The 27,500-nt window shown below is 46.4% G+C and overlaps 1 protein-coding gene across 3 annotated transcripts in view; it reads left to right on the top strand.

The window, feature by feature from the left end:
- Positions 1 to 22,889, top strand: part of St8sia5 (ST8 alpha-N-acetyl-neuraminide alpha-2,8-sialyltransferase 5) — a 59,292-nt gene extending 36,403 nt beyond the window's left edge. For 2 of the 3 annotated variants that reach the window (XM_013014875.1, XM_013014874.1), the window contains 6 exons: positions 460 to 552; positions 9,599 to 9,685; positions 12,908 to 13,052; positions 15,833 to 15,945; positions 20,718 to 20,810; positions 22,421 to 22,889. In XM_013014875.1, the coding sequence (XP_012870329.1) occupies positions 460 to 552; positions 9,599 to 9,685; positions 12,908 to 13,052; positions 15,833 to 15,945; positions 20,718 to 20,810; positions 22,421 to 22,889 (1,000 nt within the window). The remainder of the gene's footprint in view (positions 1 to 459; positions 553 to 9,598; positions 9,686 to 12,907; positions 13,053 to 15,832; positions 15,946 to 20,717; positions 20,811 to 22,420) is intronic. The other variant, XM_013014876.1, reaches the window with a different exon arrangement.
- Positions 22,890 to 27,500: the final 4,611 nt, after the last annotated feature.

The following is a 27,500-nucleotide window of genomic DNA, read 5'->3' on the forward strand; positions in this document are numbered from 1 at the left end:
GGAAGGATGGAAGGAAGGAAGAAATGTGAATGCTTGACTGAGCATCTTCCCAAGGATGGGAGAAAGGAGAAAAGGACAGGAAGGACAAGTAGCCTAGAGGCCTCTAGGCTCACTGCCTCCTCCAAGGGCTGCTGCCTCTAGCCTCCCTCCCCCACTCTGTCTGATTACAGTGCACGGAGCATCTCTCTGCACTCATCCCCTTCACAGCCACACCCTGGAACCCAAACCTACGTCTGCTTTTCACTGTTGGAACAAGTGCACTCCTATTCTTGTAGATCCTCCTGATCATCCCCCCGCCATCCCATACCTGGAGCCTCCACATGGTTTTCTGCTGGGGTGGGGCTAGTTCACTTCACTTGCTGGACTGTGATAGACCCTTTCCCTCCAACAGGACCCTTGGCAGACCTTGGAGAACCTGACCTGCTTCTCCATGTAACCTCTGTCCCTGTTGGTTCTCAGGTACTTTGAATTTTATGAGGGGCCTTTTGAATATAACTCCACGAGATGTCTGGAGCTGAGGCACGAGATCCTGGAGGTGAAGGTGCTGTCAATGTGAGTAGGGCTGGGCTGGGTGGAGGTGGGGTGGGCCAGGGGCAGAAGGGAGCCGGGCACAGGGTGGATGTATGTCTTGGAGCAAAAATTAGGTCTCATTCTCCAGGTCACTGGCATCTGAAAGCCCTGGAAGCTGTTTTATGGCAAAAGACCAGCTTTTCAAAGTCACCTCTGATGACTTGGGCCTTAACATCCTGGATTCTGTTACCAGTCTTCTTGATTATCATCTTTGGGCTGTCCTTGTGTAGAAATTGTAGAGGGCATGGGAGAGTCTGACCTGAAATTCAGTACTTTGCACTACAGGAATAAGCACTGCCTTCTTACGATAGCTTTTAAAATTTTAATTTCATTAAAAGTTTTGATTTTTAAAATATTTAAATAATACGATATTCAAGTGGCACCAAAGGATGAAGTGTTTCATTGCTACAGCACTAGGTTCCCCTTCCTGGAGCCCCAGCATGTCCAGAGCACATCTAGGCATAAGCCATCATCTATGTTTGGAGACTCTTTACATAGATTTCTCACACACATCAAAAGAACTAGGCTTAGGTGGTGCCAGTGGCTCACATCTGTAATCCTACGTACTCAGGAGGCTGAGATCTGAGGATCATGGCTCTAAGCCAGCCCAGGTGAAACTCCATGAGACTCTTATTTCTATTAACTACTCCAAAAAGCCAGAAGTGGAGCTGTGGCTCAAGTGATAGAGTGCTAACCTTGACCAAAATAGCTCAGGGACAGTGCCCAGGCCTTAAGTTTAAAACCCAGGACTGGCAAAAAAAAAAAATAACCAAAACCAAACACTACGCTGAGACAGACCCCTTCAATCACATATCAACTAGGCTTATATCTCACCAGTAATAGGAAAAGCTGAACGTTTTAACATGTCTGTCCTCAGCTCAGTTTTCCCTCCTGCATGGAACTGGCATGAATTCAGCAGACCCCCTTTGGAGGGGGGTGTCTGTATTGGTTTGAGAGCATATGTATGAATGTGGAAGAATAAGAGTTTATTCAGAAGTAGCAATGCTAAGAGCTCATATAACTCATGGCTTCTGTATGTGACACAAAGGACTTCTGCCCAGTCCCACAGGCAAGACCAAGATCTTTGGTAGCCATTGGATATGATGCCAGGTGGTGTGGGCCATGTGGACTGCATGGATCCTTGAGAATCAGGCAGACCTGATTTCAATACCTTATTAGCTCTGAATTGTTAGGAAAATTACCTAATTTCTCTGAGCCTTTTCTTCGCTCTAAAAAGAGGCACAATACTGCAGACCTTTAAGGGGCTACTATTGACTAACCTGAAATAATATATGTGAAGTGGGTGGCCCAACTGTTTACATATACAGAGGCATGCATGGTATGTACGTAGTCAACATAAATGCCTGGCTCTCTTTCCTGCTACTTCTTTATTTCCCTTCTGGAATCAGCTGCCACAACAATTGTTGCAGGACGGTCATGCCCAGAGTCTTGGTAGTCAGCTGTCTCTCTAATAAACACCTGAGAAAATCAACTCATAAAGAGAAAAGGTTTATTTTGGTTCACAATTTTGGAAGTTTCAGTCTATGGTCAGTTGTTTTTGGGCCTATGGAGAGGCAGCACATCATGTTATGGGGCATGAGATGGAGCAAATGCTCACTTCATGGCCAGGATGTGAAGTGAGAAAGAGCAAGAGACTAGGCTTCCACAATGACTTGTAATCCTCCCATGAGGCCCTGCCTCCTAAAGGTTCTGAAGCTGCCCAATAACATCACTGTGGGGAATAATCGTTTAACACATGGACTTCTTAACAGCTGCTGGAAAATCCCAAAATTGAGCCCCGGTGTCCAGTTGTGATTAGCCACATTGGCTATGGCTCCTGTATTGGCCAGTGGTCTGTGGACTCCCTAGAGATGAAAATATGAGGCAGCCCACCTCCTAGGCAGTCAGTTTATCCCTGAGTCAAGCACATACTACTGTGATCCCAGCCTTCATGGAGCTCTAAGCCCAGTAGATGAAAGAGATATGAGTAACTAATTGCCCTAAGGAGACAATGGATGAGGGGCAACTTGATCCAGGCTGGTTATGAAGGGGATTTCTAGGCAAGGTTCCCTGAGAAGGGACAGTGGAGCTGTGGCCTGCAGAGCAACGAACATTAACTAGGTTAGGATGATCCTAGATTGCACAGTTTTTCTAAGGCCCCGAGCCAGGATGGAGCCTGCTGTGTCTGGGCTCTGAAGAACCAGAGCAGCTTGAAAGCAGCTTGAGCAGAAGGCACAGGAGTTGTGCCACAAAAAGTGCCTCTTGAGGCAGACTCACATTGGGATTTTGTCTTTTTCCAAGGAACAGGAAACCCAGGGAGGGCATGGAAGTGGGATCTGTTTGATATTTTGAAACACTGCTGAGGAGTTAAGTGACAAAGACCACCCTGACCCCAGTCTGGAGCCACATTCAAAGCCCATAAATGGAAAGCCTCTTATTTTTCTCAGAATCCAATTACTTTAGGTCCTACATGTTCAACTGGAAATTCAGCACATACCCGAGTTTTCAAGAGGAAAATAGTTTTTTAAAAAAATATAAAAACAGGGGCTGGGAAGGTGGCTCAGTGGTAGAGCGCTTGCCTTGCATGCCTGAGGCACTGGGTTCGATCCTCAGCACCACATAAGCAAAAAGAAAAAAAAGCCGGAAGTGGCGCTGTGGCTCAAGTGGTAGAGCGCTAGCCTTGAGCTGAAGAGCTGAGGGACAGCGCCCAGGCCCAGAGTTCAGGCTCCATGACCGGACCCCCCCCCAAAAAAAAACCCAAAAATAAAATAAAATAAAAACATACCGTTTTCTTCCTCAGCTTGTTGATGGTCATCTTTCCAGTGTGTCCCCACATTGCTAGTTTTAAGTCTGTGCCTTTTGTTTAATCTCCTCCCGATTATCCACCCCCATGGCTTCACTTTACTTAATTACCTCTCTAAAGACTCTTGGAATACAGTCACACTATGAAGTACTGGAGGAAACATATGAATTTTGGGGAGACACAATTTAGCCTGTGACAGTACCCATCTCAGCTTCTGTTTGGGGAGCAGATGAGAAATTACTCAGGCCCCTTGGTTGGAGCCTACACACAAACACCATAAGAAAGCATGGACAACTGCACAAGCAGCATGTTCTGTCATGTACTATGGCTTAGGCATGTCTTATTCAGCCTTATCCAGGAGGTCTGGAGTGAGAGGAGAGGTGAGGACAGGTACTCATGGGTCATTATGGGTCAGTTTAGAGGACAATGGGAAATAGCAGCCCAGTGCCTCCTTCCTGAGTCCTCAAGCTGGTGATCTGTAGGCCCTCAAAGGATGAAATCAGAGCACTCCAGAGGCTGGCATCTGATCTGAGTGGCCCTGACATCATCTAGGAACCTGCAGGCTTTGCTGTGCTCCAGCTCAGCGCCATGACCTGGACTTGTGGCATGTCCAGCCTTGAGTCATCGGGAGAAGGTCAAATCTCCATCTGTGGATGGAGGCGGCTAGATGGATGCACTCATGTCCCTTCAGGCACACAGAATGTCAGCTGGTGTTCTGTCTGAGGAAACAGGGAGGCGTGTGATTCATCTGGGAATAATTGGAATCCAACATTGCTCGAATCAATGGTAAAAATCAGTCAGCCAGAAAATTCCCACATGGAAAGTGCCTTTCTTTCTGACAATGTCAGCTACACAAGGAATTATTCTATGGTGATTTGCTATGAAAATGACTGTTGCTGAGTCTTGTTAAATACTTACACTTGATTTTGGTCATTCTAGTGCTTGTATTTTTTAATAAAACCTTTAGTTTCTGCCTGTGCATATAACCAGATGAGGTTGTACCTGAACTCCCCAGCTAGCCTCTTCCCGTGTTCCTCTCACTTTTCTGTGGCTAGGAACCCAGAACCTAGTGCAACAATGAAACCAAGAGAGAGCTAAGCTGAGAGGCCTAACAGCTGGGCAGATGCCCACTCTGAGCCTAGAGGCCCTTTGTGGTTCTTGAACCTGAAGTCCAGGACAGCATTCACAAGTCTGTGTCCTCTCATGTCTGGAGCTCCTTGAGGGGAGGGCCTGGGCTTAGATCTCTGCATCTAAGGCTCAGGACATAACTGTGCAATGAATGGGTGGGCAGATAAAGCGGGTGGGACTTGCATACACACAGCGAAAACCACGGAAGAAAAGGGAACAAAGAAGGAGGCTGAGAAGGTCATTGTCTTCTCATGTGATCACTGTGTCTTGCACATGAAAAGCAAGTAGATCACAAAAGCTTATAATAATAAAAAGCTAGTCCACTGCTCCACGCCCTCTCATACCAGCTCCATTCCTTTTGATTCTCAACCATTTCTTCTGGTAATTGCCTCCACCTCTCTCAATAAGACATGCCTGCTACTGTGTCTCAATTCACCACTTTTCCTGAGTTTAAGGTGTCCTGCTTTGGTAGGTGAGGTCTCCCCCATCTTTCCCACAGTCTCACCTCCCACCCTACATTTTCCCATTTGAAGGGTGCTGTGGTTTGGAAATGGTTTGCCTTAGAGAGTTTATATACTGGAGGCTTGGCCCCAATGTTAAACTGAAAACTTTTAAGGAGGTGGGAGTTTAGTAGAAGGCAGTTAGGTCACTGGGGACATCACTGCTGGAAGAGATTTAAGCTGGGTTTGTGCAGTGAGTGGATTCCTGTGAAGGCAAGTTGTTTTAAAAGAGTGAGCCTACCTCCTAAATCTGCTTTCTAAACTTGTCATGCGATTTCTTCCGATGTGGCCATTTTCCTTTCTGATTCTCTGCCATGCTCTGATGTGGTTGAGGTACCTCACCAGAGGCTATGCCACTGGGATGGGACCACTTGATCTTGAATTTTCAACTCTCTAAACTGAGCTTAATAAACCTTTTTTTGGGGGGTAAGTATCTGACTTTGATTATTTTGATAGAGCAGCAGATTACAGACTAATACAATGTGTGTTGCTAATTTTAGTTCCTCTATGGATAGATTACCTAAGGAATATATTTCTTCTTCTTCTACTAAATAGGGATGGTGTCTCTAGATACTGTGACATGTAAGATACAGCTATTAAAATTACCCTGACTTCCACCTTCTAGAGTATGATATCACTATTGGTAAGTTTTTACCTACATGTCAAGATTTACATGTTTACGAACAAATTTATATTTTGTTTGTAACCATAGCAAATGATTTCTGTAGAGATTGACTCTAAAAATTGAAGATCAGCAGAGTGGTTTCTGTTATTAGGACAATTATTGTTATCAAAGATCAGGGAGGCACCTGATTCCATCTCCTTTCTTAACTTTTTTCCCCCTTGGAGCTTCTAGCTGTCTTACCTCCATCCTCTTCATCTCTGTAGTACACTTTGTAGTAGTTTCCCTTGCTTCTTCACCAGTCAGGCATTTCCAGGGTCTCCTTACCCTCTTGCATAGATTTGGAGGTGGCTTTCTTGTTTAGCCACACGGGAGCTTCTTGAAAGATGTCTGGGCATTTCCTCTCTGTGTTGAAGGTTGGGTGTACCTTTACTTAGAGCCCACTGTAGATTTGTACTTGCTTTCTCTTTGAATCTAGTCTTCTCCCAAAGCTTTTCTTTGCTCCCAAGCAATCCATGTTTATTTCCAAGGATGTGTCATTGTTCTGAGTATCTCTGGGGACACTGAGTAGAATAGTTTTGAGTCTCTTTTGTTCTTCCCACTTTTTTTCCTGTGGTTTTCTTATCTGATGGTTTATCTTGGTCTGTCTCCCATAGGTAGACCAGATGACCCTTGGTTGTCTGTCCATATTTAAACTAGAAGCAATTAAAAGCTAGTCAGAGCTATAAGTATGAAATTATGCAAGATGCTGCTCACCCATTTGCTGCTATAATGCTTAGTTCTTTTACCTGGGAATACCAGTTTTTTAAGGAGGAATAGATGTTTGAGTTATCCTTCCTCTTCTGCTGGATATGAAGTACTGGCTGGAATAGGTGGTAGGATGAACTTGATGGTTCTTCTTACATACTTACAACGGATTCTATTTTGGAGATCCGTAACCTCCAACCCCTTAGCCCTTTTAGAATTTTCCTCTGGATGTTGTCATCCTGTTTTTGTACCTTCCATTTGTCAAGATCCCTCTTCCACTGAGATACCTGTCCTGTCATTCTAATCATCTGGTAGGTGGGTACCCTTTTTATTCCTCTACCAGAGTATTAGTGATTCCTTGGAGAAAAGAGATGAGGACCTAGAGGCAACTTTAAGCAAAGGTGACCTCTGGATTTGTAGAGCAGTCTATAAAGTATTTTCACACATGTGATTCTCTTGATCTCTCAGACAGCCCTTGAGATCAGAAGGGCTGAGGCTCTGATATCCATGTTACAGCTGAGTCCCAGAAAGATTAAATGACTTTCCCAGGTCACATTGCAAAGTTGGAGATGGAGCCAGGATTCAAGTCAGGTTGTCCAGGCTCCAACTATGGTTCAGGGTGTAACAAGGGCACTGGAGGCACAGAGAATGGGATCTGGTGAACGATTTGAGTCAGGACTCTGACCTTGAGCATTGGCTGGGCTGTGTTCCTGAGAGTGTTTGAAGCAGCAGGTATTTAGATGCTACTCTAGGGGCCTGTGAATTCCAGGGAGGTGCAGGGAAGGGGAGCAGTAAGTCAGGGTGTCGCTGTGCTGTGGCACCTCTCTGTGCTAGAAGCTTTTGAGAGGGGCACTTCAGAAGCTCCCCTGAAGAAGTCTAGGGACTCCAAAGAAAGGCTTCCCTTCCTCAGGATGAGAGGAAGGACTCCTTCCAGTTCTGTAACTGCACAGAAGTTTCCTGCCCCAAGGTCTTTGCAGAGTGGTGTAGCAGGATAGGTAAAAGGGGCTAATCAAGCTTGTGTTACCAGTTTTCAGACAGAATCTCCTGAAATGATTAACATGCCGAAGTGCCCAGCTGAACAGGAATCTGTCCTCAAGTTTTAAGACTAGGGAGACATATATAAAATGAAGTCAGAGATGACAAGTTTTATCCTATGTTTAGTTATCCATTGGGCATCTGCAGATCCAAGTGGAGAGTCAGGGCTTTTTTTATTTAAAAGCAAAAGAAGCCTTTAACTCCTTATGACATAGTTAGTGTTCATAAGAATTGTAACTGTCATTATTGCTATACTGTAGATCAAACCCAAAGCCTTGTACATGCTCAGCAAGTGTTGTTCTGCTGAACTGTCTCCCCAGCCATTTTTCATTTCTAAATTTTCTTTTTTGTATTGTAAATGTGATGTACAGAGAGGTTGGGTTACAATTATATAAGTTACATATATTTATATGTATACATATATTTATATAAGCTACAATTATATAAGTAAGGTAATAAATACACTTTTTTTCAAATAGTGTTATTCTCTCCCACTTTCCCTTAAACAGAATCTTGCTATGTAGCCCAGGCTATCCTTGAACTCTGAATCTTCTCAGCCTCTTCAGTGTTGGGTTTATAGGTGTGTACACTTATGCTGAGGTCTGGAATTTATATTTGTTGTTGTTGGCAGTATTAGGGTTTGAACTCTAGGGTCTCAGGCTTGCTCAAGCCTTTTTTGCTTCTTATTTTTGAGATAGGCCTTCATTTTTTTTCCCCATGACTCCTGGACCCTGATCCTTACACTTCTCACCATAGCTGAGATGACATACATATACCACCATGCCTAGGTTTTCCTGTTGAGGTAGAAGAGTTTCACCAATGTTTTTGATCAAGCTGACTTGGAACTATGTTCCACCATATTCAGTCTCCTCTACAGCAAGGATAATAGGCATGTGCCACCATGCCCAGCTATTGGTTGAGACAGGGTCTCATGAACATTTTGCTCGGGCTGTCCTCAAACTATAATCCATTTGATCTCTGCCTTTTAAGTAGCTAGGATTACAGACATGAGCCACCAACACCCAGTTGGAATTTGTATTTTTGATTTGGTTCATTCAACAGTACTTACCAAGTGTCTATATTTTGCTAGGCATTATTCTGAAAGCTTGAGATCCCACATGGAATATACGAAAACATAATGGGGCTAGGAATGTGGCTTAGTGGTAGAGTGCTAGCCTTGAGCAAAAGTGCCCAGGCCCTGAGTTCAAGCCCAGGCCTGGCAAAAAGAGAATACATAACTATAAATGTGTAAATGCACATTTAGATACTGTTTTTTTCCATAGAGTTTCAGTTGAAGAGAGACTTGTCCATGATTTTGAGATTCCCCTTTCTGAGAGTGCGTAGGCACAGCCTAATGCTGAGATTTGCCTGAAAGGTGATGCTTAGGGGAAAGAGGGGGGCCCTTAAGATTCTTTTCTTTTCTTACCTGATACTGGAAAATAACAGTCTCCTATTGGGAAGGAACTGCCATGGTCCTGAGCCTTACTGTGACCCGTACCCAGTGTGGAGGGTTCCAATGGCACTCTGCTAGGGCATTCTTGTTCCACTTAGAGAAAGATAATTTCTGAGAGAATTATGCTGGCCATTGAGAGTAGGCATGTGAGGGAGGGTGATGGTTTGAGTCAGACCTGATAGGATATGTACACCTGGAGAGATTGTACTAAGTAAGAAGGTGGAAGGGTTGGTTGGTTTTGTTTCTGGAAGTACTGGGCTTTTGCACTCAGGGCTTTGTGTGCTTGTTAAACAGTTTCCCTGTCACTTGAGTCACTCCAACAGCCCTTTTTGCTTTCCTTATTTTTCAGGAAGGATCCTGCTTTTTTCCTGGACCACAATCCTCCTCCCACATACCTGAGATAATAGGTGTATACCTCTAGGCTGGACTTGTTGATTGAGAGAGGGTCTTTCTAACGTTTGCTCCAGCTGGGCTCAAACTATGATCCTCCTAAGCTGTACCCCCTGGGTGGTTTTGTTTCTGGTGAGAGGAACAGTATCTTGCTATGTAGCCCAGGCTTACCTTGAATTCCTCATCCTACAACCTCTGCCTCCCAAATGCTGGGATTACAGGCATTAGCTACCAGGTTTGACAATAAGAAGATTTTATACTCACGGATGCCTAGAAACCAGAGGCAGGTCACCCCATACAGGACCACATGGTGACTGACTTACCACCTGCTCTGTCCTCCCCTCCCACAGGGTGAAGCAATCGGAACTGTTTGACAGGTGGAAAAGTCTCCAGACATGCAAGTGGGCTATGAACATCTCTGAAGCCAACCAATTCAAGTACTTACCATTCATTTGTCCCCCTTCCTCCTGGTGTGGGGCCCCGCTGCTACCTCTGCAGGTCTCCATTGTCTCACAAGGCCCAGCTCTTGGTGGGCATCTGCTTCAGAGCTGCTCCAATGGACTTCGGCATCTGGGAAGTGGCAAGACCACTGCCCTCCATGCTCTCTTGAAATCCTTGCAATATCTCTGTGAGGCCACTGCTGTCTTCTCCAATCCACAGTTGGGGTTCACTGAGAGTCCTGGCAGTAAGGCGTTTGCTCCAGGTGTCCCTGCAGGTCCCCAGGGCCTCAGTGCCTTACCTCCCACTCCTGGGGTAGTGCCTCTAATGCAGCAGCCTCATGCTGGCACTCTGACAGCATGCAACAGACACCTGAGCCTAACATAGGTTATTTCCTAATTGCATTCCAACCACAATTAACAGGTTATAAATTCTCAGAGAGGCGGCAGCTATAACCCAAGGTTCTGAGTGAGCCAAGCAGATGAGAGATGTCCAAAATTCCCTTATCATTAATGGTGAGCTTTGGTTCCCTCTATCTCTAAATTCCTGCCCGTCTAGAGTATCTTCTTAATGCAGGTGGACTTTATGTTATGGAATTAATGTGATCCAGACAATTGTGTCAAGATGAATTTTGGCTTCTCGGGTTCAAGTTTCAATATGCTGAGGAGCAACCAGAAAAAAAGGAATTCTGTACTGGAGATTGGGGGTGGGGAGAATGTCACCACCATTTTGTACTTTCTTTATAAGTCATTTGCTCCAGTTTATGGCAATTCCAGGCCAAGACTTAGAAAATAGCAGCTTGAAGTGGCTCATGTTAAGAAATGTGAATGTTTAGTATGATGAGCCCTGAAGACCATAGAAACTCAGCTCGGGCCTGCTGGTGGTTTGTAGATACCCTAGAAGCCAGATGATAAAACCTCACAGATGAGGGACGAGTACAGATAAGACAATGTGGTCCAGGTTGAGATGGAACATGAGTCTCATTGATGAGATGCATTTATCTAAAGCAATAAGAAAGAATAGAAAAAATGAGGCAAAAAGAGAAACTTATTCAGGGTGAGAGCCTGGGGAAGGAATCAGAGAGCACTATCCAGGGGTGAGGCTGAGGGCTGGAAGGAGGTAGGGAAGATAGAGTGGTTTCAGGTGTAGGAACGGCAGATGACATCAGGCCTTGCTGAGCTCTAAATGGAAAAACCTTGAGAGCCAATCAGTTGCCTCCTCTGCTCTCATTTCAAGCTCCTGGAACAGTGATGAGCTTCTTCCTTTAGGTTGGCAGAAACCTGGTGCAGAGGAGGAGAAGAGGCACAAGCATTTCAATGACAGGAAAGGAATCTTGTAACAGGGTCCTTTCCTACCCTGCTGCCTACAAATAAGATGCTTTGGCATTCTCACTTAAATATCAGTTACTTGTAAGTTTGGTTAGTATGACTCAGTCTTCCTCAATGGAAATACTCCAATGAGCCAACAAGATTGAGTTCCTGTACCAGAAAAGCTCAAAGTTCCAATGGCTGGCTGGTTCATAATGCTGACCTGTTGCCCCTCCTTTGCCAGGCTTTGGCTCCCCGACTGGAAGCCTTCGTCATACTCCCACATTTAACTATTTACAGAAAGATTACTCTGCAACTAGCAGCCACTTGTGCTCACCAGTGAAGCCCTTGCAAGAAAGAGACACTCATAAAAAAGACAAGAGTATATGTCTTCATCTTCTATCTTTTGGCAGGCTGGAGAGTCAGTAGTAGAGGAGCCATCCTAGCATTTTACATACAAGGAAACAAAGGCCTAGAGAAGAAAGTAACGTGTCTGGAGCCCCATAGCTGTGGGATCAGCGCAGAAACTAGAATCTAGGGTTCTTGATACCAAGCTGTAAATCCAAGCTTCCATCCTGACTTCGGTGGGAGCTGTTAAAACATTTGTTAGGGGCTGGGAAGGTGGCTCAGTGGTAGAGTGCTTGCCTCGCATGCATGAGGCCCTGGGTTCGATTCCTCAGCACCACATAGGCAGAAAAAGCTGAAGGTGGCTCTGTGGTTCAGGTGGTAGAGCTCTAGCCTTGAGCTGAAGAGCTGAGGGATAGCACCCAGGCCCAGAGTCCAGGCTCATGACTGACAAAGTTTGTTAGTGGTCACTGCAGGGCTTTGTGGGGGATGTGATCGGAGCCTTGGAGGATAGCCAGCAGCTTTGGGAGGGGCAGATCTCATGGGCTCAGAGCCCTGAGTGAGGGGGGCAGTGAACTGCGCCCTTGGTCATGTCCACTGCCCTCTATGGCCTGGCCTTCAGGCCCCCAGGAAGAGGGAACAAGATGAGCCAGGATTGGACCCCAACCCCCGACTCCCAAGAGCATACACTGCCGGGTGGAGCACCTGCTGCAGAGAACATCAACTGTCTTGCCTGGTTGGTGCTATGGCCGCCTCATCAACCTTATTTTCTCTGCAGGTGGCTTTTAAAAGCTGGCAACTGAACTTCATCCTCTCTGAAGCTCAGCTTTCTGAGATGAAAACCAAAGGGATTAAAGAAATAATAATGAACTTCTGAAAACTTTCTGGAGCCAGGTCCCCACTTTCTATAGACAGCCAGCCAGGATCCACCCCCTACTCTATGTCATGGTCTGCTTCCTCCTTACATCTGTTTCTTACCTTTCGTTGATTCTGTGGATTTGAGTTTGGGGAGCCACGGTCAGTATCTGTGGCAAGTAGGACATGGGGCTGAGACATTCAGGAGCAGTTCACTCCTTGGTCTTCAACTGTGACCAGTGAAAGAAGCAGAGAATGCATCCACACTTGCAGATCCTGATCAAGCTGGGCGGAGCCATCAATCCCTCATGCAGTGGGCCTAGGCTGGCTGAACCCACATGAATGCCAAGCGCTGTTCAGGGTTGGGAGAGGCAGAGGCCCCGCCCTCCAGGCTGTTCTGTCCAAAGAGTGAGACACCCAGTCTGTGCCACAACCTTTGAATCAAATACAATGGGAGGAGGCAAAGCTGAGGCTGCTGGGACTTCTTGGGATCCCTTGGGGGAACCTGGCCTACACCCTTCCAGGGTGTAGGCCCCTGGGCAGTAGGAAGACAACTGAAGGGGGAAGGGAAGCACCAGCAGAGGCGGGGGTGGTTGTGTGGGTAGATAGCAGTGGGAGGCTGGGGGGGTGCTGAGAGGCTCACCTCTGTGACCCTTCTGTTCTTGCGAGTCTGCACTCTGCCTCACATCACCTCCCTGTCTCCCTACTCTGCAGATCCACTCTGTCCAGGTGTTGCAATGCTCCCGCCTTTCTCTTCACCACACAGAAGAACACTCCAGTGGGGACGAAGCTCAAGTATGAGGTAGAGACCAGTGGCACATACCATATCAATCCGGAGATCTTCCGTATGTTCCCTAAGGTGAGGCTCTGTCCAGGGTGGTCTGGATGGGCTATGGAGCTGCCCTAGCTGTGGTCTGAGGGGCAGTACCCTGACGACAACTTGTAGTGTGCACCCTGACACCTAGGTCATGGTTGGCCAGTCGTCTTAGGCATAGAAGCTCATCTGCTGGATTTCCTTGAGCTCTTGTCTGGTGAGAGCGATGGTAGTTGGCTGTCATTTGTGTGTGTCATATCAGATGACCTTGAGTGATCATCTGAGCACCTGTGTTCAGCAAGAAAGGGGTTCAAATTCTGTCTATGGCACTGATGCTGAGTATAGCTTGCAGCTATGTGGGAGAGGGACTGCACCTTCCTCCTCCCCCCACTTGGGGCAGGCATAGAGCAAAAACATGAGAAGGCAGTGAGCCCCAGAAAACATAACCCGACACAGATCCAGGTGCTCAGAGATTCAGTTCATATCAGATGATCAGATGAGCGGTCATTTTGTCCTTTAAAGCTTCAGTCTCTGTCCATAATACTGGGGTTTGAATTAGGCATAGATTTGATTGTTCATAAAACAACGTATCAGAGATTTAAACAGGAGAGACATTTGTGTCTCTCCTTTTTTTCCCTTTCACATGAGGAAATTTGGAGTGCGCTGATCAGGCCTGGCATGAACATGGGGTATACAGAGGTAGGGATCCACATACACAGCCTATTCAGATGGGCTCACCTGAGTTGACCGGTGGTGTAGATCCTAGCTCCAGATGTGGAAAAGTGGTGCTGGAAGCTGTGCCTCTGGCTAGTGTCTGCTAGGTGGTTCTGCAAGTATTGGGGTGTTATAGCCTCACCAACAGATTCATAACCACATTGTGGAGAGCTCTGGGCCCAGGGAAGGACTTTGTTGTCCAATTTGTAGACATGCAGAGTGGAGGTGTACACAGTTCTTTCTGGATGAACCTTGGGGCTGCATCATGAGACAAAGCCAGAGTGTCTTTGCATTCTGTTACTGGTACCAGAGCCCTTAGATAAGATTCAGCATCCTGGGGGCTTCAGGAAGTCACTAATAGTAACACATGGCACATGTGTCTGCCCATATCATAATGATGCAGAGGATAACATTGAGCCTCCTTTAACAAGAAGAATCTTTCAAGGACTGGAGCACAACGTGGATGACAGGTGAACTTGCATTTCTCCCACACAACAATAGCTCTGTGAAACAGCCTGGCCTGGCCTATGGGTCCAAAGAGAGCCAGGGTCCAGACTGCTGAGGCCCCAAAAGGTAGAGCAGGGTCATCAAATGTTCTCTGGAAAGGGCCGAGTAATATTTTAGATCTTCCAGGTGACATCTTTTCTCTGTCACAAGTACTCACCACTGTTATCCCAGTGGTGAGAAGAAACCTTAGCTATAGGTCTGAGTAAAAACTCAACCATAGGTCTGAGAAGACCAATGATAGTGGCTGAATCCTCATGACATAGAAATCTGAATTTCATATAATCTTCACATGTCAAAAAATATTCTCCTTTGGGTTGTTTTGTTCTCTCTCTCTCTCTGAGAGAGAGTGGGGCTTGAACTTGGGGGCTGGGGGCTATCCCTGATCTTCTGTGATAGTGCTCTATTACTTGAGCCACAGCTCCTCTTCTAGCTTTTTGGGGTTAATTGGACAGAAGAGTTTCAAGGTCTTTCTTGCTTGGACTGCCTTTGAACTGTGATTCTTAAGTCTCTGCTACCTGAGTAGCTAGGATTACAGGCATGAGCCACACTTCCAGATAGTTGTTTCCACCCATTAAAAAAATATATAAAATCTGCTGGGTGCTGGTGGCTCATCCCTATAATCCTAGCTACTAAGGAGGCTGAGATCTGAGGGTTGCAGTTCAAAACAAGCCTATGCAGGAAAGTCCATGAGACTCCTATCTCTAATTAACCACCAGAAAACCACCGGAAGTGGCACTATGGCTCAACTGGTAGAGTGGTTACCTTGAGCTGAAGAGCTCAGGGATAGTGCCCAGGCCCAAAGTTCAAACCCCACAGACTGACAAAAAAGAAAAGAAAAGAAAAAAATGCATATAAAAATCCATCTTCAGCTTACAGGCCATGTAAAAACAGATGGTAAGCCAGATGTGCCAGTTCCTAAATAAAAACTTGTGGCAGAGGGTGGCATTTTCCCAGTTTTCCCTAAGGAAACTATTTATTGGGGTTTATAAAATGTTTTCAGCTTACCCAGCCCTGCAGATCCTGATTCCACAGTTCTTGGATGAAGCCTAGCAATGGATATTTTCCTGATTTAGTTCCTGATTTACAGGAGTCTGGGAAATAACTCATAAAAATTATAAGCCTTTGATGGTTTTTCCAAATATAATGTTGGCTTTCCCCCCTTTCCTATTGTAAAGGCCAAATGATGCAGCTTCTCCCACTGACCATGAGATGCCTTGTTCTCTCTGGCCTGGCAATGTGGGCCTGTCCCTGCAGGGAAAATCGGCTGTAGACATGGCCAGAATCCTACAGAGGAGCATAGCATTGTTTCTGATGGCCCCATTGCAGTGTGGTCTCCATGGGACGCCCCCTCCATTTGGAAGCTGCCCACTGGAATGTGTTTGAGAGTGCCCCAGTGGACTCCTGGGTGGTAGAGATGGAAGAGACTAGTAACAAGTCTCTTGAACACATTTCTTGTGTATTCAGTGGAAACCACTTTTCCCCTCACATTTCCTGTGTGGCTGTTTTGTGGGACCAAGAGCTCACAGAGGTGGATGTGGTTACGGAAGGGAGGGCTCCAGATGAAGGTGTTAGCTTTGACACTGTGTCTGTCTGTGTCTCCCCAGGACATGCCTTACTACCGGTCCCAGTTTAAGAAGTGTGCGGTGGTGGGCAATGGAGGCATCTTGAAGAACAGCCGCTGTGGGAGGGAGATCAACAGTGCTGACTTTGTCTTCCGGTAAGATAACCACCTGCCGTTTTTCTCATGGTCCTCCCGCTATGCACCCTGCCCTGTGCAAGCCTACCCTGTGCCCAGCTGCTGCTCTTTGAGTGCTTCATCCACTGCTCCCTGTCCCTGCATACACCCAGGACCTCAGGAATCCCTTCCTGCCCAGCCTGATGCCTTTGGGAAGGCTATGTTGAGCTCTCAGACCCTCAGTTTCCACATCTGTACAATAAGAGGCATATAAAAAGAAAATAGCACTCCAGATGTAAGGCCCTGAGGACTTATAGGTCACACAGCTGATGCTGGAGTCCTTGGAGCACCCACATTCTTGGACAGGCTCTCCCCCCCATAAGCACTGGTCTGAACTTGTGGCTTCAGCTTGCTCTCACTAAGCTGGAGACTGATGCTTGTATTTCTTTCTCCGTGTGGGAAGCCTTTTTATCTCTTTGGAGATCCTTGCTTTCCTCTTTAGCCTGGGTAAAGAAGATGGGTTGAAAATAAAAGCAAGGGAAGGGGTAACATTGTCCAAAAAGAAATGTACTTTTTGCCTGATTTAAATAACTGTGATCCCTTCTATATTACCATTATACTTACAATAAATTTTTTTTAAATAGAATATAAAAGCTTCAAGTGAAACTATAGCATGCATCCATCAGCCACTGGTGGCCAGTGATGAGAATGAATGGGTAGAGGAGGTTTGATGCAACTGGAAGTATTAAAGTTTCTACATATTTTGGATTCTTGAGTGCTACCCCAGGCTTCTGTCTCTAGAAGAGGGAAGCCAACAATTCCCTGTTCTAAGCTTGGAAGTAATATTGCCACCATTGATGGGTGGGTGCATATAGTGTCACACACATGTGTGACAAACCCAACCTCTGTTGGCCAGGTGAGCCCTTGTGCTCCTTGTGGATGCTCAATGCATCCATAATCAAGAGTTTAGAGTCCTCTAGCCTCAAGTCTCTCCCTGAGTCTAGCCATACCACTGCTAAGGGAGGCAGGAAATCTCTTGTAAGATATCTTCTGGGGAGCTTCACAGGTCTTGAAGTTTACCCAAACTTTCATCTAGGCAATGGCCTCAGTAAAGTCATCTTACCTATCTGCAAAGTGGGGTTAATACAGTCGTTTCCTCAGAATTTAAGGATTAAATGAGATAAAATGCCCCCAAAGCTGTCAGTGCTTCTTACATTGGACATACCAACAGTGTCCAAAAGAAATCAGCTGGTACTAATTCCAGATCCTGTCCCTTCTAGCTGGAATGTTCCCCAACCTACCCTAGCCTCTACCTTCCAGTTTTGTTTGTTCCCTTGTCCTTCCAAATTCAACTCAAGGATAACCACCTCCTTCCACAGTACTCCCCTTGCAGCCTTCTGTAGGCCTCCACAGAACCTGGTGCTACCTCTTACATGGCATGTATAGCCAAGACCAAGTGGGTTGGCTTGTTCTATTCCAGTAACTTGGATAGCCCAGGCACCCAGACAATGAGTGTGAAATGAAAAGGCAAAAGAGCAAGTGGGAGGATAGTTTGCAGGACCCTCAGGATACAACAGCGGGTGCCCAGACCTCTAGGCTGTGCAGCCAGGCAGCCTGACTTTGAATAAGGGGCTGACTTGCCTTAGATGAGTGACTCAACTATTCTGCTTCTGCCTTCTCCCAAATGTAAGGTAAGGTGACAAGGTGACATTATTTATTTTGGATGATGGAATAAACAATGTAAGATATCTTAAGTCCTGTTATGGTTTTTTTAAATGCCTTTAAGTATCTTTTTATAAATTAAACAAATCCATGTGGAGAGGTTGACATTCTCTGCAAAGATCATGTGGCTAGTCACAGTCAGAAATGGGGACACAGGCCTGGGTTTGACTTCTTCCTGTTAGTCCACATTATCTCTTGCTTAAGGCTATAACAACGGCTTTTCCCTTGGGGAATTCACTGTCCTTCCACCCCACACCTGTCATAGCACATCATGGTTTACACTAGTTTTAGAGACACTCGGAGTTTTTCATCATTGTCACTGTCGTTTTGTCCCAAAAGTACAGCAGTGACAACTCTCATTGAATGCCCACCCTATGTTCTCAAGATGCAGGAGTCTCAGGCATATTCTAGGCAATGTCCCTACTGGATGGTACCGTATTGGGAAAGAGCCCTGGGCCCACGGTCAGACAGTTCAAGTCCCTTGAACTTTCTAAATGCCTGGCTTCTCTATTACAACTCAGGGACTTCAATATCTGCCCTAAAGGTTACTGATAGTGTATATAATGCTATGTAAGATGCTGGCACCTCACAGCTCCTCACTGACTGCCACCCCTTGCCCACCCCCATCTTTAAAGGAAATATAACTGCCCTCCCTAGGGTGTTGATAGAAGATGTGTGGCAGACCTGGTTCTGTTATAAGCATTTCTTCTGTATAGTTATTCCTTGTACCTATGTACTTCCTGGATGAGGGACAGATCCTTCTTAGGGCCCACATCCTTTGGTGTCTTGCTCCCTCTTCCCTCTCTACCTCAGCTTGTACCATTCCTCTCCTGAGCTATAGTCCCTAGGTTTTAGTCATCCTCCCTTCCTCTATGGCCTTTGCCCAAGACCTCTGTTGAAAATGCACAGTAGCATCCTTCTTCACCCAGTTAACACTCTCCTTCTCAAAGTTATTATTTATTTGTTATAACATTTGATGTAAAGAAATATTTGCAATGCTCTCATTGGTATGAAGCCAAACAATAAAATTACGAAGTATTTGCAAACCAACCTCTTGAGAAGTTGAATGTTTACATCTAGCTATTGTATCAGCTGATTTGCTTTCTCCCTCCAAGCTAATCAGTAACTTTAATTTTTTTTACTGATTCCTTTCTCATTAAAAATTGTTCTTTTACATATACATATCTTATCCTTTTTTACTTATAATTACTTGTTTGGAGCTATATTAGTTTGCTATTTCTGTCATAACAAATCGCCACAAAAATCTGGGGCTTGAAGTAACACAGATTATATGGTCTTACATCGAAAGTCTCAAGATATTAACAGGAGTTAATACTGGAGGCACTAAGGAAGAATTAATTTTCTTTCTCCCAAAAGCTGTCTGCATCCCTAGGCTCATGGCTTCCTCAATACCAGTATTCTGCTCTCTTTCTTTGGTTCTAATTCTGTTGTCAGGTGTTTTCTCTTTCTTTCACTGTAACAGCATTGCCCTGGACCCACCTTGATAATCCAGAATCATCTTTCCCTCTCAAGATCCTTAACTCAGTCTCAGCCTTTCTGTTTTAGGGAACCTATTCAGAAAATCTAGGGATTAGGGTCTTGCAGACATTTTTGGAGACCATGACTCTATACCACAAGGGCTTTCTACAAATTACATTCCAGCTTGCTTTGCACAAGTATTGCATTTCTGAGTCTCATCTTCATGTAGATTCCAAATTTATTTAGTCCTCCTGCCAGTTGGCTTTTGCTTACATTCTCCTTTTGACGGGTTAAAAGGCTGTTCTCGTGCATCTGTTCTCTGAGCACCATGACCCCACCCTCCAGAGGGCCAAGGACTACTTCACTTCATAACTGGATTTTGGCTGGAGGATTCTCAGGACTAGAACTTTAGTGAATCTTGGGACTGGGCTTGTTTATGGTCTGAATACCTGAAATGGAGCAGAAGTACCAGTCTTTGATCTTGCTGAGGAAAGGCTTTAGAAATGGACACACAGAGCAATCTACCAACCTTCTCTCCCTCCCTCCCTCCCTCCCTCTTTCCTTCTTTCTCCTCCCCTCTCTCTCTCTCTCTCTCTCTGTCTTCCTTCCTTCCTCCCTTCCTTCCTTTTTCTTACTTTCTTTTCTTTCTCTCTTGTTCTCTCTTCCTTTCTGTCTTTCTCTTTCTTGTCTGTCTTGGAGCTTGAACTCAGCGTGTGGTCCCTGTGCTTTTTTTTTGCCCAAGACTAGCACTCTACCACTATGAGCCATAGCTCTATTTCTGTTTTTTAGGTGGTTAATGGAAATACGAGTCTCACTGCCTTTCCTGCCTGGGCTGGCTTCGAATCAGTATCCTCAGGTCTCAGCCTCCTGGGGAGCTAGAATTAAAGGCATGACAGGATTACAGAGCCACCAGTACCCAGCTGCACTGAGCAGTCCTTAACAGAGTAGATTTATTTAAGCAAAAGCTAGACGTTATTAAAGCAGGAGTGGCTATAAAGCAATAGTGCACCCCAAGGAAAACTGAGAGTGGTGGCTTGACCATTAAGCCCTCAGTCTTAGATACTTTCATGAGTAGGGCTTCATGATTATGCTAATGACTGTTCTAAGAAGCTGTACATAATTGTGGAACTCTCCAAGAAATGAGAAGTCATTTCTACAAACCAGCAGAATGGTTTACCTAATAAGGGTCCTCAGAGCCTAGATGAAAAACCAGGGAGGTACATGTATAAAATCACACTATAATGAGATGTAAATGAGACCTCTGGCTAACCTAGAGAGTTGGGCAAGGTCTTGTTGGGGTTGTTGATGGAGACCATTGACCACTGTTTCAAAAAGTACAATGGTGGAGAAGGAAGTTTGGCAAAATGCATCTGAACAAGTGCTGCACCTGTTCCCTGGTTCCTGGATGTTGTCTCTGTTCCCTTTCTCCCTGCCTATACCACATTAGAAAGACCAACCGCAGTCTTATTACCCAGCCACTGAGGTCCCACCCGGGTGACCATCTCTGTATCCCTACGCCTATATAATCAGCATCCCTTCCTTCCCCAAATATCCTCCCCAGCCACCTGCAGATGGCTGACCACCTGCATGAGGCTGCCCTATCTCTTCTCCAGGTGTAACCTCCCCCCCATCTCAGAGAAGTATACCGCGGATGTAGGGGTGAAGACAGATGTGGTCACTGTGAACCCCAGCATCATCACTGAGAGGTTAGTGTTCCTCGTTCTAGAACTGTGTTGATCTTTGGTGGTCAGCAGTCACCAGCAGCCACTGGACACTGGACATATGGCTGGTCCTGATGGAGTTGTGCTGGCCACCTGCAAAAGGAAGCACACACAAAGGCATACTAGAACACAATGGTGAAACATATCTCATTTATGTTTTTATAATTACAAGTTGAAATGATCATGCTTTTATATGTTGGATTAAATAAAATATCAAAATTATGTCCCTCATTTCTACTTTTCAAAATGTACTTACTAGGACATTTTTTAAAGTTTTTATTAGCATACATTGTATAAGGGAGTTACTTTGTAATATTTCCAAACATGAATACAGTGTACCCCAAACTCACCCTGTATCTCTCTCACCTTTTCATCCCTTCTTAAAACGATTTCAACAAGTTTTATTATTCTATTTTCACATGTGCATATAACATACATCTACCCTATTCTTCCTCCTTCAACCTCTGTGTTTTCCCTCTCCCTCCTGTTGACACTTATCCCTCAACAGAGCCTATTTTATTTTATTTTATTTTATTTTGCTGGCCCCAAGGCTTGAACTCAGGGCCTTGTACTCTTGCCTGGCTTTTCTCCTCAAGGCTGGTTCTCTACCTCTTGAGCCACACCCTGCAATCCCAGCATTCCACCCGCAGGGGCAGAAGGATTGTGAGTTTCAGGGCTGCTTGGGCTGCAAAGTGAGATCCTATCTCAAAACCAAACCAAAGAAGCAAAACCCCGGAAACAAAACCCCTCAGCTCTGGTCCTGAGAGAAGGGAGGAGGCATCTGTGGAATGTTTTAGGGGAGGGGCATAGTCACACTGTCCAAGTCAGGTGATGGGTAGGGTGAGTTGTTCAATTGCATCAGATGCCCAGAGAGCCAGGAGGTCCAAAGCAGAGTGAGGGACATGGGGGAGGCCTGTTCCCTGTACAGGAAAAGGTGTGAGAGGTAGGCCAAGAGGCCAGGGGAGGGGTGGAGCCGCACCAGGTGACTGTTCTGTTGGAGCCCATCATTGAGAATCTTGGGGAAGACTGAGAGTAATGTCCAGGCTCTTCACTCCCTCCCATATGTTGCCTGCCCTGGGCCATTACATTCACCCTTTGGGGTTAAGTCCTCTCCCTGCAGCCACACCCTCAGTATTTACTCCCTTGGTTCATTTAACCCTCTGTGCACCCACTCGCAAATACATGACTATCCCAGAGAACGGCCCTACCTCCATCTGCTGAGTTGGAGGGGGTGGAGAAAGAAGGGACTGGTGGCCTTGTGAGGCCCAGCTCACCTTTTTCTTTTCTTTTTATTTTGCTGGTCGTGGGCCCTGAAATCAGGGCCTGGGTGCTGTCCCTCAGCTCTTCAGCTCAAGGCTAACGCTCTACCACTTGAGCCACAGCGCCACTTCCAGCTTTTTCTGCTTATGTGGTGCTGAGGAATCAAACCCAGGGCCTCATGCATGCAAGGCAAGCACTCTACCACTGAGCCACCTTCCCAGCCCCAGCTGGCCTTTTGTAAAGCCCTCAGGATGTGGGAGTGGGGAAGCAAAGGACCTTGGGCCGTGGGGGAAGGGTGCTGTCCCCGTTTCTCACGCTGTGACCCCCTTGCGCAGGTTCCACAAGCTGGAGAAGTGGCGGCGACCTTTCTACCGCGTGCTGCAGGTGTATGAGAACGCATCGGTGCTGCTGCCCGCCTTCTACAACACGCGCAACACCGACGTGTCCATCCGCGTCAAGTACGTGCTGGACGACTTTGAGTCTTCGCAGGCCGTCTACTATTTCCATCCTCAGTACCTGGTCAATGTGTCACGTTACTGGCTTACCCTGGGGGTGCGTGCGAAGCGCATCAGCACGGGCCTCATTCTGGTCACCGCGGCGCTGGAGCTCTGCGAGGAAGTGCACCTGTTTGGCTTCTGGGCTTTCCCCATGAACCCTTCAGGTTTCTACATCACTCACCATTACTATGACAACATCAAGCCCCGCCCTGGCTTCCACGCCATGCCCTCTGAGATCTTCAACTTCCTGCACTTGCACAGCCGGGGCATCCTCCGCGTGCACACTGGCACCTGCAGCTGCTGCTGATGCCGGTGGCAGTCAGACCAGCCCCCGACTCCTCCTCCACTTCCTGGTGCAGCTGGGGGCCCCTGGTTGGGCAGGCGCATTCAAGCCTTCTCTCCTTCAGTAGTTTGGCTTTGTGCTTGGGACCTGGGGCAGCCAGTCAGGGGATGAGGTCTGCAGGGCTCCTGGGCCACTGCCCTGTTTCTCTTCTTGCCCTTCAGAACATGCAGCTGGGCCACCGCCCCAGGATCAGGGGGCCTGGACATTGCAAGTGAATAAGCACATTTCCATTCAATTCCAGCTTTGGAGAGAGCACAAACCGTACTAAAGGCAGGCCCTATGGAGAAATGGCCTAGAGGGAGGGGATGGAGCACTTGACATTGGAACACAGTCAAGATGGAATTCAGGACTCAGCTGTGAATTACTGTCTAGAGCCTCAGAGCTGAAAGGCCAGTCCAGTGGCCAGACCTTCCAGTGAAGTGCAGCTCAGAGCCTCTAGTGACTTCATCTTGATATACCATCCAGTTAAGCCCAAAATGTCCCAGTGGGAAGATGTGTTAGCATCTCCCTGAGATGCTCGCTGCTGAGAGCCACACCCTTTCAAACCATCTTCTGACACACAGCCTTGGTGCCTCTAGGTTCCACCCTGTATTTGACCTTTTGACAAGAAGGAAATTAAACCAGACCAGCCATTTGCACTGATGTTTTCAAGCCAATGTTATCGACTCAATAAGTGCTTAGCAATTTGCTTCCTTTTCTGTCTCCCTATTTTCAGCTCCATTTTAACCAGGAGTTATTTATAAAGATCTGTTCCTCTTTACGTTCTTCAGTACTGCAGAATTCTGCTAAATTGTGTTCCCAAATGGGAACTGGTAGCTGGAAAGCACTGACTTGTTACATGAGCTTAGCAGTAAAAGCCAGTTGGGGCCTCTGATACCAATCTAGCGGAGGTTTCTACACTGTGAAGGAGAGACCCCTAGCATCTTCAGGCTGGGGCTCCTTTCAGGCTGGAAGTCACTACACCTGGGCTGAGAGGACTCATGTGTTATGTTCATATCTGAAGTTCTCTCCCTTTGCTTTCCCCTGTGTGTGTTCCTGCCCTGAATGTGACTGTCCTTGATAGTTATTGTTGCTGACTTAGACGTAGTTGTGGGGGACTGTAGGATATTAACATGGGGAGGACTTCAATCTGCTTGCCCTCCTTTTCTTGTTCTCTCCTTCCCTTTGCTATTCTTTCCCTCAAACATTTCTGAAATGTCTGTTCTTCTATGCTCTGTGGTTGGGCTTGGGAAGACATGGTGCCAGAGGTACTCTCTCTAGGATAGAGGTAGATCATACACACTGTTCCTATTACCAGGCAAGTGTCTAAGAAAGACCTTCAGGAATACAAAAGAAAGAGCGACTTTTTATCTGATCACCTCATTTTACAGGCAAAGCCACAGGCCCAATCAAAGAGACAGCAAATGCTGGCCTTTAGGCTCTTCGTTGGGCCATATCTCCTCCTCCTTTGGGCTGTATTGTACACCAGCCAGCCCACCCAGAATTTGTGTTCATGCTGAGTGCTGTGCTAGATGCTGCCTTCTGGGCTCTGGGCCTGAATGAGATGATCCCAGGCAGCCTGGGGCCAAAGTCTTCAAGTTTGTAAAAGTTGGAGATCAGCTACTGACAAAGATGGCCCTGTACTTGGTAAACTTGTGCACAAGGTTAGAGATGGTGATAGTTTTCTTGGACTCTGTGTATTTCTCCCATGGAAGGAGCTTCTGGAAAAGATTCTAGTTCCAGATGGACAAGAGCCTTAGTGAATCAGAGTCCCTGCAGACAAGCATGTTGGGATTTGAATCTTTCCCAGCCAGGGCCCTTGTAGGAGCTGGGGATATAGTCCAATGGGGGAGCTGTGACTTCTGTCCTAGGATACTTCCTTCCTGTCCCTCAGGGCCTAGTTTTCTCACCTCTGCAACTAGAGGTTTTAAAAGGTCTCTAGGTTATCTCCAGTGTCCATTTGTTGAGGCATTCATGATATATGGATCTAAGCCATAAATAATACTTATTATTAAAATAGCTGAGATTTGTTTGCTTTCATTCTGTGTCAGGCCCTGCATTAAGCACTTTCCCTGCTTAACGCCCATCATCTCCCTAAGACCCACTTAAGAAGGAGGCTCTGATGGCCAAGTAGGATATTGAGGCTCAGAGTGACTCAGGACCTCACCCATGAAGGGCACTGCCTGGTACTGTCGCAGGTCTATACAGCCTTTGCTTTCAACCTCTATCTTAGCAAGCATCATCAGGGCTGGAACAGAAGAGATCCTGACTAAAATGTCTCCACAACATGGTACTCAACGGAAACAATATGCTCAATGGGAAAACACTCAGAGAAGCTCAACTGGGACCCTTGCAGTCTCCTGACACTAAGACTGCATGCTTTCACCTGAAGCCACCATTTGTAATATTTTTTTCCAAAGGCTCAGGAGACCTTGGCACTGACTCCAGCAGCCCTCTATCGTGTTCTTCTGCAGCCCCATCACTGTCCCTCTGGGTAGTGCTGACTAGCAGTTTAATTCTTATTTAAGGGACATTGATTCCCCATGAACAAAAGAGCCACCTTCATTTGTGCTGAAATCACGGCTCCAAGCTTGAAAAGCAGCAGGAGAAAGTACAGAATTCAGTGCTTAGCCAAGCAGAAAGAAGGGTGGTTTGAGGTCAGGCTGGCCTGTGGGACCATTTATCCACCTAGAGTTGAAGAGAACAGACAGGTATCCAGTGACTTTGTTCAGTCTGGGGAGGGAGCATAGCGGGTGCTTCCTGACAACCAGGGAGAGTGGATTGAGGGCTTCGGCCAGTCATTGCCTATCTATTTGCTGTGTGCTCATTGTGCCAGGCATTGTAGTAGTACCAGGGAAAAGGTAATGAATAAAACATAATCTCTGCCCTCCTGGCAGAAGGTGTATATAGTCATGAAAAGAAGCATCTTGCAAACACATAGTAGCTGGCTGTGTGCTGTGCTGTCAAGTGGTTCAGGGACAGTTAGCAAGGAGAGGGAGGAGAAGGTGGTGTAAAAGTTGATTCTGAATCCTCAAGGTTGGCAGCGTAAGGATTGTAATTGCCAAAGCAGAGGCGATGTCTTAGGTCTTCTTATCAAACAGAACATTTGACAGGGCTGGCCTTTCTGCTCTTGCATTCCTGTTCTCCTACTCCTAACAAGCTGTTTCTTTGTGACTTGCCTCCTGTCTCTTTGATGCTCCTCCGCTGACTCGTTCATGACTCATTTTCTGTGAAACTTCCTCAGGGTTTTCTTTCTTACTAGGAAAACTCAGTTGAAATCGTACCTTTTCACAGCTTCCTGTATCTCCTGTCCTTACATTGGAGTTCTCGCTTGCAGGCCAGTGTCCCTGCTTGCAGTCTCCTTCTCCCCAGGAACAGAAGCATGAACACCAGGGTCTCCTGGGGGACTGCCTCTGCACTACATTTCCGATCTCAGCCTGTCTTCAACTCAGAGAGGTAAAAGAATAATCTGGATGCAGACTCCCCTCCTACTGCTCAGTAGTGATCTGACCTTGAGGAACCTCCATGGGTCCTAGAGGCTCTGACTAATCCTTTGAAAAATAAGGGAGAGACTCCAAACTCACCAGCTAGCTGTTACGAGGATTCAGTGCTGCCTAGCACCATGCTGCCACACACTAGATGGTCAGCTCAGGTTCCCTCTGTCCAATCCTAGGTTACTCCTACCTCCCAACCGATTCATTCTCTATGTTTATGCACTAAATCTGGCCAGTTCCAACTCATAATGATCTCTTGAGTTCACTCCCTCCTCTGCTTATCTGAATGACCTCTGCGTTCAGAGAATTAACAACTAAAAATGCCTTTTTAAGGGGCCCATTGCTTATGTAGTGTCATGAACTTCAGTCTCTTTACCAAGTCATACAGGCCATGTCTCAAGTAGGCTCCTTCCCAGAAACCCTTCTGCTACTTATCCTCTGGTACTTCTTCAGGCTCTGTGCCTTTGTTCAAGTGGCTCCAAACGCCTTGGATGGCTCCTCACTCCTCTTCCCCTCCCCCTTCCTCTCATCTGATCAGTTTTGCAGACAATGAACATGTAAAGCTCCTACTCCCTCCCTCTGGACCTGGGCTGGGAACTCCCTCCTCTGAACTTCTCTAGTGACCATCCCATCACTGTTGCTTGCTAGGATATACCCCAAGCACACAGCATAAATGCCCCTCTGTCTTTGGTGGCTGGTCTGTCTTTATCTGAGGGAAGGTGCAGAATCTAGGTCATCTCTGTGCCCTTAACACCGACACAGAGCTGGGAGCTGTCACTCCATCAATGAGGTCTTGGATTACCTAGTGGGTTCTAGCAGTTCAAGAAAGCCCATTAATAAATTAAGCACCACCAAAGGGATATTGTCAATGGAGGTGTGTGTGTGTCTGTTGGTTATTTTGTGCCAAGACAGGCATAAACTTCCCCCGGTATGTGTTTTGATAAGCTTTGGGCCCCAGAGTGAGCTGTCTGTGGCCTGGTACCTCCATTCCCCAGCCTCTTCCATCATCTTCTTGTTGATTCTCCGGTTATAATCTTCTTGCTCATCTACTTGCTTGCTAACTCACCTGCTTTCTCTAACTTAAACAAAAGAATGGGATGAC

This window comes from Dipodomys ordii, unplaced genomic scaffold (assembly GCF_000151885.1).
Source record: "Dipodomys ordii isolate 6190 unplaced genomic scaffold, Dord_2.0 Scaffold25, whole genome shotgun sequence".
Taxonomy (NCBI): domain Eukaryota; kingdom Metazoa; phylum Chordata; class Mammalia; order Rodentia; family Heteromyidae; genus Dipodomys; species Dipodomys ordii.